General features: G+C 47.8%; 5 protein-coding genes across 5 annotated transcripts; 2 read left to right on the plus strand and 3 right to left on the minus strand.

Moving 5' to 3' along the window:
* The first annotated feature begins 261 nt into the window (after window positions 1-261).
* On the plus strand, window positions 262-3,594 carry BJ212DRAFT_1462764 (Fet3 protein). The gene is made up of 11 exons (XM_041338933.1): window positions 262-641; window positions 702-898; window positions 1,030-1,173; window positions 1,235-1,325; window positions 1,412-1,592; window positions 1,672-1,892; window positions 1,946-2,105; window positions 2,174-2,531; window positions 2,588-2,778; window positions 2,837-3,080; window positions 3,139-3,594. Exons 1-11 carry the CDS (start codon window positions 579-581, stop codon window positions 3,293-3,295), a joined length of 2,007 nt encoding a protein of 668 aa, XP_041192289.1. The 5' UTR covers window positions 262-578; the 3' UTR covers window positions 3,296-3,594.
* Window positions 3,595-4,024: 430 nt separating this feature from the next.
* Window positions 4,025-6,576, minus strand: BJ212DRAFT_1359822 (uncharacterized protein). The gene is made up of 6 exons (XM_041335868.1): window positions 6,372-6,576; window positions 6,023-6,316; window positions 5,739-5,960; window positions 5,255-5,682; window positions 5,121-5,203; window positions 4,025-5,062 (listed from the first exon to the last, which is right to left on the minus strand). The coding sequence occupies exons 1-6, from the start codon at window positions 6,504-6,506 to the stop codon at window positions 4,254-4,256; spliced, it is 1,971 nt and encodes a 656-aa protein (XP_041192290.1). The 5' UTR covers window positions 6,507-6,576; the 3' UTR covers window positions 4,025-4,253.
* Window positions 6,577-7,837: 1,261 nt separating this feature from the next.
* BJ212DRAFT_1242097 (uncharacterized protein) lies at window positions 7,838-8,149 on the minus strand (the record flags this gene model as incomplete). Its single annotated transcript, XM_041329605.1, has 2 exons — window positions 7,838-8,025; window positions 8,083-8,149. Coding segments are annotated over 2 exons (255 nt in total), but the record flags the coding sequence as incomplete, so codon positions are not given.
* A 453-nt stretch (window positions 8,150-8,602) lies between these two features.
* BJ212DRAFT_1359830 (serine hydroxymethyltransferase-domain-containing protein) lies at window positions 8,603-11,027 on the plus strand. The gene is made up of 9 exons (XM_041335869.1): window positions 8,603-8,803; window positions 8,860-8,967; window positions 9,023-9,223; window positions 9,285-9,292; window positions 9,346-9,436; window positions 9,494-9,795; window positions 9,846-9,975; window positions 10,032-10,266; window positions 10,324-11,027. Exons 1-9 carry the CDS (start codon window positions 8,684-8,686, stop codon window positions 10,656-10,658), a joined length of 1,530 nt encoding a protein of 509 aa, XP_041192292.1. The 5' UTR covers window positions 8,603-8,683; the 3' UTR covers window positions 10,659-11,027.
* A 464-nt stretch (window positions 11,028-11,491) lies between these two features.
* On the minus strand, window positions 11,492-12,944 carry BJ212DRAFT_259345 (uncharacterized protein). The gene is made up of 7 exons (XM_041342767.1): window positions 12,603-12,944; window positions 12,525-12,553; window positions 12,242-12,473; window positions 12,047-12,180; window positions 11,793-11,975; window positions 11,683-11,719; window positions 11,492-11,630 (listed from the first exon to the last, which is right to left on the minus strand). The coding sequence occupies exons 1-6, from the start codon at window positions 12,731-12,733 to the stop codon at window positions 11,697-11,699; spliced, it is 732 nt and encodes a 243-aa protein (XP_041192293.1). The 5' UTR covers window positions 12,734-12,944; the 3' UTR covers window positions 11,492-11,630; window positions 11,683-11,696.
* Between the last annotated feature and the right edge of the window lie 23 nt (window positions 12,945-12,967).

The following is a 12,967-nucleotide window of genomic DNA, read 5'->3' on the forward strand; positions in this document are numbered from 1 at the left end:
TCTAAGCGAACCTGACTTGCACCTGGCACCGAATTTTTCCGAATGCCGAAACCTAATTTATCAGATAAGGAGTATCCAAGGGGTTCGCCAAAAGTAGTTCCCGCCACCATCAAATGTCAAATCTTATCAGATAAAATTTTGATGTGGCGAAGGCCCTTGAGTCCTGGCAGTCAGACAAAATCTTACTTGATCAGATCAGTGTGAAGAATGCTGCTCAATTCTAAAATGCCGCTGTCAATTGTCGTTGTCAATAATCCTACCCAATAACACTAGCAATTTAAACACCACTACATAGCAAAATTCAAAAATACTAGTATAAGGTTTAGGTAGCTAACTTGGGCTCAACACAGCGGGTATGAGTCGGACGAGGACACTCTGCGACAAGTCACAAGGCGTAGACCGTCTCCCAACTTGCATGCAAATGTTTAACCGACGCGCCGGATCAAGGGTCCACATAAGTAATTTACGAGAGGACGGCTGTAGGGTCAAGTCGACATTGACAACGACATGGAGCAACCCTCTAAGGCACACCTTGAAATTTCAAATCTAGTTTGGACTTATCAGATAAAACTTTAGCGATGATCGATGAAGGGTCATCATTTCCGGTAGTCGAATTCCTCCCAAACTACTTGAGACGTACGGTAAATAGTTCTTCGTTGTCCTTCTCTTTTCCTCTGAGGACTGACTTCGAACTGATCTAGGTATCACGATCAACGTGGGGTACACAAATTACCACAGACACATCCATGTGGTTCCATCAGTTGCTTCTCTTGCTTGCGCTCTTGTCTCCTGCACTTGCAGGTATACAGGAGCTTTGGTGGAACGTCACCTACGTTCCGGACGCGAATCCAGATGGCCTCTTTGAACGCCGTGTCATTGGTGTCAACGGAACCTGGCCGTAAGTCTCTTACATCTTATATTATTAGCTTGTAGAGCTGAGAGTTTGTTTGTTCTGACACTGGAAACTAACATTTCTATTCACTGCGAAATTCCAAAAAATTGATCTCAACTTCTTCTGCATTCGTGAAGACCTCCGCCAATTGAGGTATCTACAACAGATTCATTGCTTGTGCATGTAACGAACAGCATCGATCGACCTGCGTCACTACACCACCACGGCATGTTCTTCAACTCAACATCCTGGATGGACGGAGCAACGGGGGTGTCGCAATGGTATGTTCACTTGGTCATGCTAATATTGTGAAGTATTTTACTAATTATTTTTCTCGTGCAGTGGCATACCCCCAGGTCAGACGTTTGACTACGTCGTACCCATCAACTCCTCCGGCCAAGTCGGAACATACTGGGCGCATGGACATGCAAATGTAAGTAAAAACGGCGATCTCCTCGCTTTTCTACTTCGTGTGCCTGCTTGCTTTCTCGAAACTAAATTCCGTATCTATCCATGCAGGGAATATATGTGGATGGTCTGCGCACACCTCTCCTGTTGCATTCTCCAAATGAAACTTATGCTGCTGATTACGATGCTGAGTTCACTGTTATGCTGAGTGACTGGTACCATCAAGAGCAGCCTCCCCTCTTGAAATCCTTCCTCAGCATAGCAGATCCAGGAGGAGCGGAGCCCATTCCTGGTGAGTTGCCTCGTCCTATAGTCCATGGTGGTATACTGATAAACGGATATTTTTTTCCCCATGTTCCATTGGCTTGCAGACGCTGCCCTTGTATATTTCTCCCAAAATGGTTCCTATTTGGCACCGATCACAGGGAGTCACCCATCCCCGGTAACAAGTGCCGTGGGTTTCAACGAGAACGCGACCCTTCCGTTCGAGCCCGGTAAAACGTACAGACTGCGCATAATCAACATGGGCGCGTTCGCAGCGTTCTACTTCTGGATCGACGGACATGAAATGCGAATTATCGAAGTTGACGGTGTGCGTTTAGTTCTACCTGCTTCTTGCAACTCGGTAGACTTACTTTATCGCAGACAGACACACAGGAGCAGTCTGTCGACATGCTGAGTCTAACAGTGGCGCAGCGTTACTCTGTGCTTGTCACCGCGAGGAACGATACGTCGTCAAACTGGGCCATCCATGCGAACATGGATACAACCATGTTTGACACGGTTCCCAGTAGTCTAAATCCCAGTAGGCTATTCCATCTCCTGAGTATTCGATCTCACCACTTATTGTCCTACCTTTCAAAATGCTTGCAGATATTACCTCCACCATCACATACTCCGCCTCCTCTAACCTCACTACTCTGTCCCCCGTGTCCTCCTATACCATGGTAAACGACAGCGCTCTGGTTCCTACCGATGTTTCGCCTGCACTCCCCCCAACAAATACCCTTGAGCTTGAGTTCAACTTCGCGACGATGAGCGATGGGACAAATCATGGGTACATAAACAATTTGGTTTACAATCCGCCACTGGTACCCGCGATCATGAGCGCGCTGAGCCTGGGCGAAAATGCCACTAGCCAAGTGGCATATGGGCCGTACAGCTTTGTGTACAACTACGGAGACGTGATCGACCTTGTGGTGAAGAACGCCGATACAGGAAAGCATCCCTTGTGCGTCTTCTCCCCACCTACATTCGGCGTTTGACAGAACTGATGTTGCGTTCTAGCCATTTGCACGGATACAAGATGCAGATCGTCAATAGAGTGACAGATTATACCTCCAACGATACGTCACTTAACCCACCGCTTATCGAAGGGCAAGCAAACCCGATGCGTCGTGACACTGTAGCCATCGATGGCGGAGGTTCCGTCACGCTCCGCTTTGTCGCTGATAACCCCGGTGCATGGCTCTTTCACTGCAAGTCTACGAACCTCTTTCTGGAGAGATATTTGCTTACATCATCATTATTATCCAGGTCACATCGAATGGCACCTTGAATCGGGCCTTGCGGTCCAGTTCATAACAGCTCCGCTTCAGATACAAGAACAAGCACAGGACCGCGTACCGTCATTTATGTACTACCAATGTGCTGCGCTTGGGATTCCAACGAGTGGCAATGCTGCAGGACACGCGAGCCCAACTAATTTGTCGGGCCTCCCGCTCGGCCCGTGGTTGCAGAAGCTCGGTTGGCTGACTAAAGGCATCTGGGCTATGGCTGGGTGAGTTCGGGGCTGAAGTGATTGTTGCGATATACTGATGATGCGGGGTGGTTGGTAGATGTGTGTTGACAGTCGTCATTGGCATCGCTACTGTTATATGGTATGTTATGGGAGGTACTGTCACTGAGGAGGAGATGGAGGCGGAAATGCGTCAGCGCATCGAGGAAAAGGAACGCAAAGGAAAGTTCTTTGGTCTGTTTAAGAGAAAGACTTGAGTATCTGCGCCATCTGTTTATACTGATCTAGTCGGTCACTCTGGCCATGCTGATCTGCGAGGGTAGTTCTGTCAATGATTGTTACCACTTATTCGATAGTCTAATGACTATCGGTAGATACACGTGCAATAAGTAGCAAGTACTTACATAGTAAAAAGTTAGTCGAACCTGTAGTTAAACCGGTCGTTTTTGCATATATGATTTGTGTCCTGTACTGTTTTGAATGAAGGCAGAGTACTGAATTAGGATAAGATCTGTTGGTTAAGCGTGGAGAAGAATGAAGTGCTAATGATGAGTTGTCCGGCAGCCACCGAGCGGGGATGGCCTCGGAGTTTAGACATTTAACGTTTTAACGTTCCATTGCCAAGATAAATTGATCTTGAGTATCACACTCAACATCGCACTTCGAATTCAATGAGACCAGCGGTTCGTTTTTGCGTTCGATCAAGTCTGGAATTACAGTGATTCTAGGCTAATCCTCAGTGCAACCAACTGTCTTGATGTCTGGTACAACTGTAATTGAAAGTTGACAAATTGAAAGTCAGCTTTGATTTACTGTATACCTGACGAACAGTATCGTATGAATTATACGTTTCAAACCGGGTCGCTCTGTTACTTGTCTTGGTGAAACTTGGCTGCTCTTAGGCCACCCAAGCCTACGATAAGACCGTAGTAAACCAAACCCTGTGAACCTCGTGTGCCTTCAAATACACGCCTGTCTGCATCCCTGCTAGGTATTTCCACGCATTGTCAATTCAGACACTTTACAGCCCCTGACGCAGGTAAATAAGTGCCCCGCATCAAGACACTTGATGACATTAATAAGACAAATATACAATATATCATACACTACAGGTGCAAAAGATCAGTACAGAGGGGTCACTGAACACAGGACTGGATGAATCACACGCAAAGGAACCAAAAAGTATACTACTCACATGTTAATGCTACATAGCTTCTATTTTGCAGAACTCGCAATCTTCGCTTGCTCGACGCGGCGCCTATTTTTTGCAATAACACTGGCGTCCAAATGCTCGCCTGCTGGGATGTTCTCAGCAACGTTCACAGCACCGGATCCGAAATACAACGCCTGCTGCCAGCGCTTCTCGCGAATGGCCATCTCAGCTGCATTTCCTAGCGCCAATGCAAGTTCCTTTCTCGCCCCTAACACTTCCTTCGAATACTGACCCTGCGTGTGGCTGTCGAATGCAACCAGGGCAGCGGAAAGCTCTGCAGCGCTCATGAACGCAGCCCTGGCGTAATCATTGTCAGCCTTGCGAGCGCGCTCACGTCCCTTGTCCATAGCCGCCTTGACGCGCTGCAGTGCGATCTTTAGAAATCGCCGGATAACATCAGGGTTCGTGATTTGTTGTACGTGGTTGAGACAGGTCGAGGATGAAAGACCATTTGGTGCTTTTTTGAGTCCCTGGATGGTATCGAAGGCTTTTCGTTGGGCAAGCACAACGAGCAGGCGTGCGAGGGCCGTTGGACCCATGATACTTTCGTCCGCGATTTGGAGGGGCGCATCCACTTGCATGTTCAGGGATACAGTGTACATAGGGCTGCGGAAGATCTCTTCCATACGCTCGGCACACATGTATCGATCCTCTCGTTTACTAGGGTCGAGCTCACTTGCACTCTTGACCTTGCGGGAAGCAAGGTATGCCATCCGGAGCAGTGACTCGATCTCGGCGTTGGTGACACCGCAAGACTCGGCTGCGTGACTAAGGGTACTGACCAGTCTCAGCATGGAAATACGGGATGTGCCTGTAAGCCATTTATATCATTGGGTATGTTCATCGAGAGAGACATGTTGGTGACAGACCTCTATATTCAAACAACTGGCCGAAGGCATCTTCATCGGGTGGCTCGAACGCGTGGTAATCAACCTCGACCCGATCAAACCAACTTTATGGGAGTGGTCAGTCGTGTAACGAAAAGACGAAAGACATCACTCACCCCCGGACCTCCCGCCAATCCTCCTCTTCAATTTTCATCCATACTTCGACGATCTTCTCACACCAGTCTTCTCGGGACGTTAGAATGGCTACAGCTTGGGTCATGGCCTTCCACTCCTGTGCTCTAAAGATGTTGTCTTGAGGCGTCGAAACCCCTGGTACTATGTGCGGTGGCCATTGGAAGAAGAGGGCTATGACTTCGCACGCGATAGAATCAACTTGTGTTTCAGGATACCAAGGCGGGCGAGTGATGATGGCGCAATCAAAAAGTAGGTCTAGAATTTCTGGTTTCTTCTTCAAAATGTCAAGACAGTGCTTTCGCGATGGGGGTGGTGTGATACACAAGAGCCCGTGGGCAGTCCATAGAGCGCTTTCTTGAGCCATAGCGTAAAATCGAGGTGCGTGCTCCGCGGCTCGTTTTGCGGGTACCTCATGGAGGAAATTAGTCGAGCATGGGATAGATAAGACAAGATAACCATACACACATCAGTTGCATCCATAACCATTTGACTTTGCCATGTTGTGCTTGGAGATCGCATGCCCTCGATGAAGAAATCGGGTCCTTCTAAAGTGAATCTGCAGACAGCTGCGATTATATCTGCTACTTCTGTTACAGATGAATTCTCTCCCAGTACGGCTTCACTGGCAAGTGCGCGCAAGGTATTGACGGCTAACTGACGGAAAATGCAAAGAGGATGGTTCAGATGCTAAGAGGCACATGAGAACTTGCAAAATCGTTATATCCAGACAAAGTCCTATATAATCTTACCGATAAACAAATGTTAATGACATGGTTCTTCTTCATGTCCTCCAAAAGCGTGCGCCGCTCGGTGAGATTACCAGTCTGCATAAATTCTGTCAGAGCTTCGAGCGCATTGTACTGGCCGATATATCGTTCCTTCGGCAGCGATTGTGACTGCGTGTACAGATGAGACGTCACGACAGCAAGAAACGTCTTCACGATCCCTGCCGAATAGCATGCTCTGCCAAAAGCACTGAAGCTGAGAGGATCGCGACCTTTCCGCGTCTGCAACTCTCTCCCAAATCGGAGTTTAATGGCACCCTAGTTTGTACTGGTCCAGATGGTGGTATAAAGCACAGGATACAATAGAACTCACCGTATAGTTCTGCACAAATGTCGGGTCTTGGTTTCGCTCTAGAAGCTTCGCAAAGAGCTTCGTCAAGTTTTGTGATAATTCGGGTTCATGTGCGCTAAGGACCTGTTCGATATTATTGAGTGCAATGTTGCTCATGACCGTTGGAGCGCCGTGCGTGCGCCTGCAGAAAGTTGATTGGCGACCAGCACAGGCCTTTTGCAGATCAGTACCAGTGAAAGTGCTGTGGTAACTAAGTAAGGCAGGTGTATCTCGCGGTCAAACCCTAACCCTAATCTTAGGTTTTGTCCTCCTGCACAAGAAAATTCAAAGGAAAACAGTAATAAGACAATAATAAGACGTCCTGCATCTTGAACTATAATAAGCTATATAACTAAGTTGAGTACAATAGCTAATTGGTACAGCATGTGGGTATACGACCAAGGGTTCTGAGCTCCATTAGAGTCCTATAATCCATCATGAATATTATCCAGTCTTCCGACACGTATCATAATCTATTATTGATACAATCCACTTGATTAATAAGTCACTGTCGGCGAAGCCGAGACGAAGTTGAACGGAGATGAAGCAGTCGAAGAAGTTACCACGGACGAAGATGTAGCACCAACCCCGATGTTCGGTGATGCAGAAACAACGGGAGATAACACTGCACTAGATGTGGCACTTGCAGTTAGAGTGATGGAAGGACTGTTCAAGTCAACGGTAGTGGCTGAGGCATAAGAGGGAGATGGGGAAGCAGAGATCGCAGTAGGTGGAGTCTGTGTCACAGCAGTAGATGATACAGTTGCGTTCCCTCCCACACTCGTCGCTGTTGGTGACATGCTGGGTGCAGCGGTACCATTAGCTGTCACAGTAACAACCACGGTGGTCACAACGACCACAGTGGAAACATTGTTCGCGCCGGTGGTGGCAGCTGGTGTAGGTGTCACAAGAGGGGTTGAGGAGGTGAGAAGAGTTGCAGTCCCAGTGGATACGGCGGGAGAGGTTGAGGGACTCGAAGTAACGCTACCAGCACCAGTAGAAGTGCCAGAGCTAAAGGTGGTCGTAGAAGTAGAAGCGACAGAGGAGCTCGCAAAAGCACTCGTAGAAGTGCCAAAGCCGAAAGTGGTCGCAGGTGTGGAAGCGACAGAGGAACTCGTAGAAACAATTGACGCAGGACTACTGGCGGAAGGACTCGCTACACTGGTGGGCAAAGCAGTGTCGGCCTGAGTAGATGAAGTGGTGGCAGTAGTGGTTGGACTGCCAAAGCCAAAGGTGGGTGCGTACGAGGAGGTGCCAAACTGACGCTTTTTCATCGAATTCATTGACGGGCTGGCGAGGGCGGATGAAGTCACAATAGCTGAGGAAGCACATGGGTCATAAGTGCTCGAGGTAGGAGTGCTTGTTGGAGACGGTGAGGCACTTGTGGTGGTCTCGACACAGTCGCCACCGTCAGTGGTTGTGTTGTTTGTGGTACCATTTCCAGTTACCCCTCCTTGAACGCCAGCAGCAACAAAACGTGCCTCAGCATCACTTTGTGTGTCACAGGCGAGACTGGTTCCAGCTTTGGTAACGAGAGGAAGTGCGAAGCAAGACAGACCGGACGAACAAGGTGTGAGCTCCCAGGAGCTTCCAATGCATTGTGCGAAGGCACCACTAACGCATGCCTGAGCACCACCTGAGGCACGATCTCAATAAATGGACAAGAGCGAAAAAATTCGATTGAAGAACCCACTGGTGCAAGAATCATTGGAGGTCATTGTAGCAAACTGAGCATTCAGTTTTTGGGCATCAAGACCGTTTTGTTGTTGGGAAAAGCCTGAAGAATTGGATACGAGCACGTAGTAAGATGCAAGAGGTGCCGCACTAGCCATGGAAGCCAGCATGGCGATCACAAAGAAATTATGAGAGAGACCCATAACTGTAGAAGATGATGTGTTTGAGTGAGCGTAGGTGACTGTGAGTAGCGTTAGAATGAACGTAAGAGCTCCTGGCTCTGATCTAGAAATTCGTTAGGTTGATAAAAGACGAAAGAAGAGGCTGCAGTTACGAGTAGATGGGGATCCAAGGCCATCTGCCTTTCCTTTATATACGGAAACAACGGTTGTGGACGCATGGACACTCGCGCAGCAGCTTATTGTTTGAAGCATAATAGTTAGAACTTTCATTGTATCGCAAAATAGATTCCATATTTAAAACTCAGCGATTGTACTTAATCGTTGTTTGTTTGGTTTGGTTTATCTTCTTGGGCAAATATATTTTGTCTTAGATGTGACTCAGATCGGGATTATCCGTTTATCTTATTATATTACCTTCATTGAAATTTTGAGATTGAGATGTTGCGCCTGTTAACTCGTCCTCTTTATCTCTCCGCCACCCCTTCATCATCCCTGCGTTTCAAACAGGGCATTGCACTCAGTTCGAGAAAAATGGCGACCTCTAGCACTCCAGACTTCGTGCGTACTATTTTCAATCAGTTACATGTCCTTACCAGGAAGCTCTATTATTGCAGAACAAAGTCCTCTATACACCTCTGGCAGAGATCGATCCTGAAGTGCAGAACATCATCGACAAGGAAACTTGGAGGCAGTTTTCCGGACTCGAGCTTATCGCGTCTGAGGTAGATCTCACAGTTCACTGTCCTCTATCTTCATATTTTCTGAGACATGTCTTAGAACTTAACGAGTCGCGCAACTCTCGAAGCAAATGGCTCAATATTGACCAACAAGTACTCAGAGGGTCTTCCAAATGCCCGGTACTATGGTGGCAATGAATACATCGACGAGCTTGAGATTCTTTGTCGCAAGCGGGCCCTTGAAGCGTTCAACCTCGACCCTGTAAAATGGGGTGTGAATGTCCAACCTTATTCTGGCTCTGTGAGTATTTCACCACAATCAGGTACTCTGTAATCTTGACAATCAATGACTCTCATGCTAGACTGCCAAGTACGTCCGACGTCGCTTATGTGTGATCGTGTCTCACATTATGTGACCGATAGCTTTGCAGCCTTAACCGCTCTCATTCAGCCTCAGGACCGCTTGATGGGTCTTGGTCTCCCAGATGGTGGACATCTCACACACGGTTACTACGTGAGTTTCTTTTGCCACGTCAATGGCTAGCTTGGGTTCTGAAGTCCGATCAATTAGACTGCCAAAAAGAAGATGACCGCTTCCTCAATATACTTCCAGTCTTTCCCCTATGCAATTGATCCCGCAACACAACTTATCGACTATGCAGGCCTTGAGCGTCAAGCAAAAATCTTTAAGCCCAAACTAATCATTTGCGGTGCATCTGCTTATCCCCGTGACTGGGACTATGCTGCTTTGAAGAAGACTGCAGATGCAGAGGGTGCATACCTCATGGCTGATATTGCACACACCAGTGGTCTTGTCGCAGCACAAACACTGAATAACCCTTTCGATTACTGTGACATCGTTACCACAACGACGTGAGTTTTCCACTCACAACTGAGACTTCTTTCACACTGACATATCTTAGCCACAAGACCCTCCGCGGCCCTCGCGCTGGCCTAATCTTCTTCAAAAGAGACGGACCCAACAGCCAGGATCTTGAGAAGCGCGTTAACGACGCTGTTTTCCCTGCCTGTCAAGGTGGCCCTCACAATAACGTTGGTATCCCAATCTCTCGGCTAACAAACACAAGCTGATAACAAAATTATACCAGACTATTGCCGCTGTCGCTACTGCCCTTCTGCAGGTATCCCAGCCCGCATTCAAGGTCTACGCTAGACAGGTTATCTCCAATGCGCAGACACTTGCAGCTGCCCTTCAGGAACACGGCTACAAACTCCAGACTGGCGGTACTGATAACCACCTTGTTCTGTGGGACCTCCGTCCCCTTGGTTTGACTGGCAGCAAAGTCGAGAAGGTGTGCGACTTATTGGGCATCACGATCAACAGTAAAATCTGTCTCCTGTATAAAAATGCAAGATACTAATGTTGGAATCCTGCAACAGAAAACGCAGTCTCTGGCGATGCGTCTGCCCAAACTCCTGGCGGTATCCGTCTCGGCACATCGGCGCTCACGTCCCGTGACATGACTGAGGGGGACATCAAGGTCGTCGCTAGCTTCTTGCACCGGGCTGTGCAACTCTCGCTCTTCCTTCAAAAGGAGGCTGGCTCCAAACTTCTCAAGGACTTCATCCGCGCCGCAACGACGAAGGGCTCGGCAGGTGCGGCACAGGTGGATGATCTCCGCAGAGACGTCGTCGGGTTCGCACGGAGATGGCCACTCCCTGGCGTGGATGTCAGCACGCTCAAGCGTCCGGCAGGTATTGAGGAGGACTTCTAGGTGTTGACGCGTGGGGTGTGCTCGAGTTTATCAAAAAGATTCAACGGTCGCTTATCACATGGCGTGGGCATTCAACATCGTTCACATCAGGTTGGGCATTCAACATAGTCTACATCTGACATTGTATCGATAGCTGCTGCATATTATCATTAATGTTATTCGCAGTCAAACAGTCGCTGAAGGTTTACCCTTAATTAATGTGGCTCCCTGTCGAGACATGCCATGCGGACAGACACTTGGAATCCCGAACTACTCATTCTACCCTAGCTGAACGTGCGAACATATGCTGACGCTGGCGGTTCTATGATTCCGACCAATCCCTCAGTTAGTTTTGAAGTGGCTTACATAAATACAAAATAATTCGTAAACAAACCATAAAGAATGATGCAAATACTAAATAAATTACAAATTGAATTGGAAGGTACGCTCTCCCTCCACGTCTGTTGATGTTAATTTCTCCACAATTATGTCTTTGCCTATTGAAGGCGCACTACCATTTTCAGTCACACTCTGCGCGGACGACATGGAGTTCCTCACGACACTCGATAACGAGGGACATCTCGAACAATCTGTTTCGAGCTATTCCAAGTCAACGCTGGCGAACACTACAGTTTCGCTGCTGTGTGGTCTATCTATACCTTCAAAACCGTAAGCGCGATATGCAAGTGTCACTGGGATAAGAAGATCGCAAACGATAAGCGAAATAGCAGCCTATATCTGGATGTCACGATAGATCCTGAACGAACAAGCCGAGTAAAAGATCGGTTTACCTTGACGTGTCTGAACACAATGATGCCTGTGGAATCGGCCCAAACAACACCGCAGAATGCAGGATAGTAGTCACAGCGCTGACGTTGAAAATAGCTGCGGAGAATGATAGCAAGACTAGTATATTTCGGCTCTCAGGTAGCTAGATGCGATGCGATATCAGAAGGAGCAGGGTATCTAGCATTTCATCTGAAAATACGTCCGCTGATCCAATCATATTAGACTTTGAACTTCGACAAGGTTCTGACAAACTTACTAATTTGAATTATGTTATCGCAACAAAATTGGGAATGCTATATTCGTGGTATTCGCAAATATATATTCTTTGGGCAATGATCCCGATGAATACGATAACGAAGGACATACCTGTGCCATAAACGACGTAACTGAGGGCACTTTCAGGAGCATAGGATGCTGGCTCTCGCAAACCTTGCAAGACGTGAGTACAAGAAGTACGAACTTGAACGACGGGTAACGACTTATCGGAACGGCTATGGATACGAGCCAAGATACGCGGTTGACCGCTGCACCTACAATCTCGAGAAGTCGCTTGAGAAAGTCCACGAGTCAGATAAAGATTCTGCTTAAACCGCCATTGGTCGGTCAAGCAGGGCACAAACCATGATAAAGCAGATTAAATCGAAAGCCAGGGATAGTGCTGCCCACATGTCTTCCCACCACAATCGCGCGACATAGTACTGATGTGACAACCTCAGCGTAGTGCACGCAACTGCCACTCCGTGAGAGAGTGCCGCTATCAGTTCCAGACTCTCATAAGCCTGAGTAGATGGGGTTGAGTCGAACTTGGTACGTACTCTCGAGACTCGTTGTCTATGATTGAAACATCACATAGCAAGAGAAGAGACGAAGTGAGAAACATCGCAAGGCGCTTTTTGTGAATGGAAAACATGCCGGCAACATTCCCAGCAAGTTCTGGTTCGTTACCTTCGGACTTAGGGCTATGTGGCAACCGGGATCCCATCAGGACGATATTTGGCTTTGATCCCCTCTTGACACGATGTGCAAATGGTCTTGCAAATGGTTCAGCTGTGACTTCTCCACGCACCCAGAACCTGACCAATCCAATCAATCACGCACCTCTAAATATCCCCGCGGTGGGCAGGTACCTGTGTTAAATTTAGCGTCGAGCTGAGGAAATCGACTCCGAATTCGAACATGTCATTTTGCACGACACAATATGATGGCGTGATCGACCATCTAATTTCTGAAGGAGGACGGCAAAGGAAAAGGCGATACTGTGAATGAGCTGCTGGAAGACCACTGTTCGATATGATCATGATGGTCATAGAAGACTGGAAAGGAACAGTACTGCGTGTTATGTAAAAGGCTCACCGTAACACAGAAATGACGGTCATACGTCCCATGGACCATAAAGGTACTCACATGCTGATGTTCACCAAGCGGTGCAACCTATCTCAGATCGTTTCAGATATACATTCGCAGTGCATGCACTTGTGATAAGGTAGAGGTGGCCCATGCTGCGCCAGGCTTTTCAACTCCTCAATCCATTTACTTTATAA

This window comes from Suillus subaureus (assembly GCF_016647635.1).
Source record: "Suillus subaureus strain MN1 chromosome Unknown BJ212scaffold_19, whole genome shotgun sequence".
In the NCBI taxonomy this organism is placed as follows: Eukaryota; Fungi; Basidiomycota; class Agaricomycetes; order Boletales; family Suillaceae; genus Suillus; species Suillus subaureus.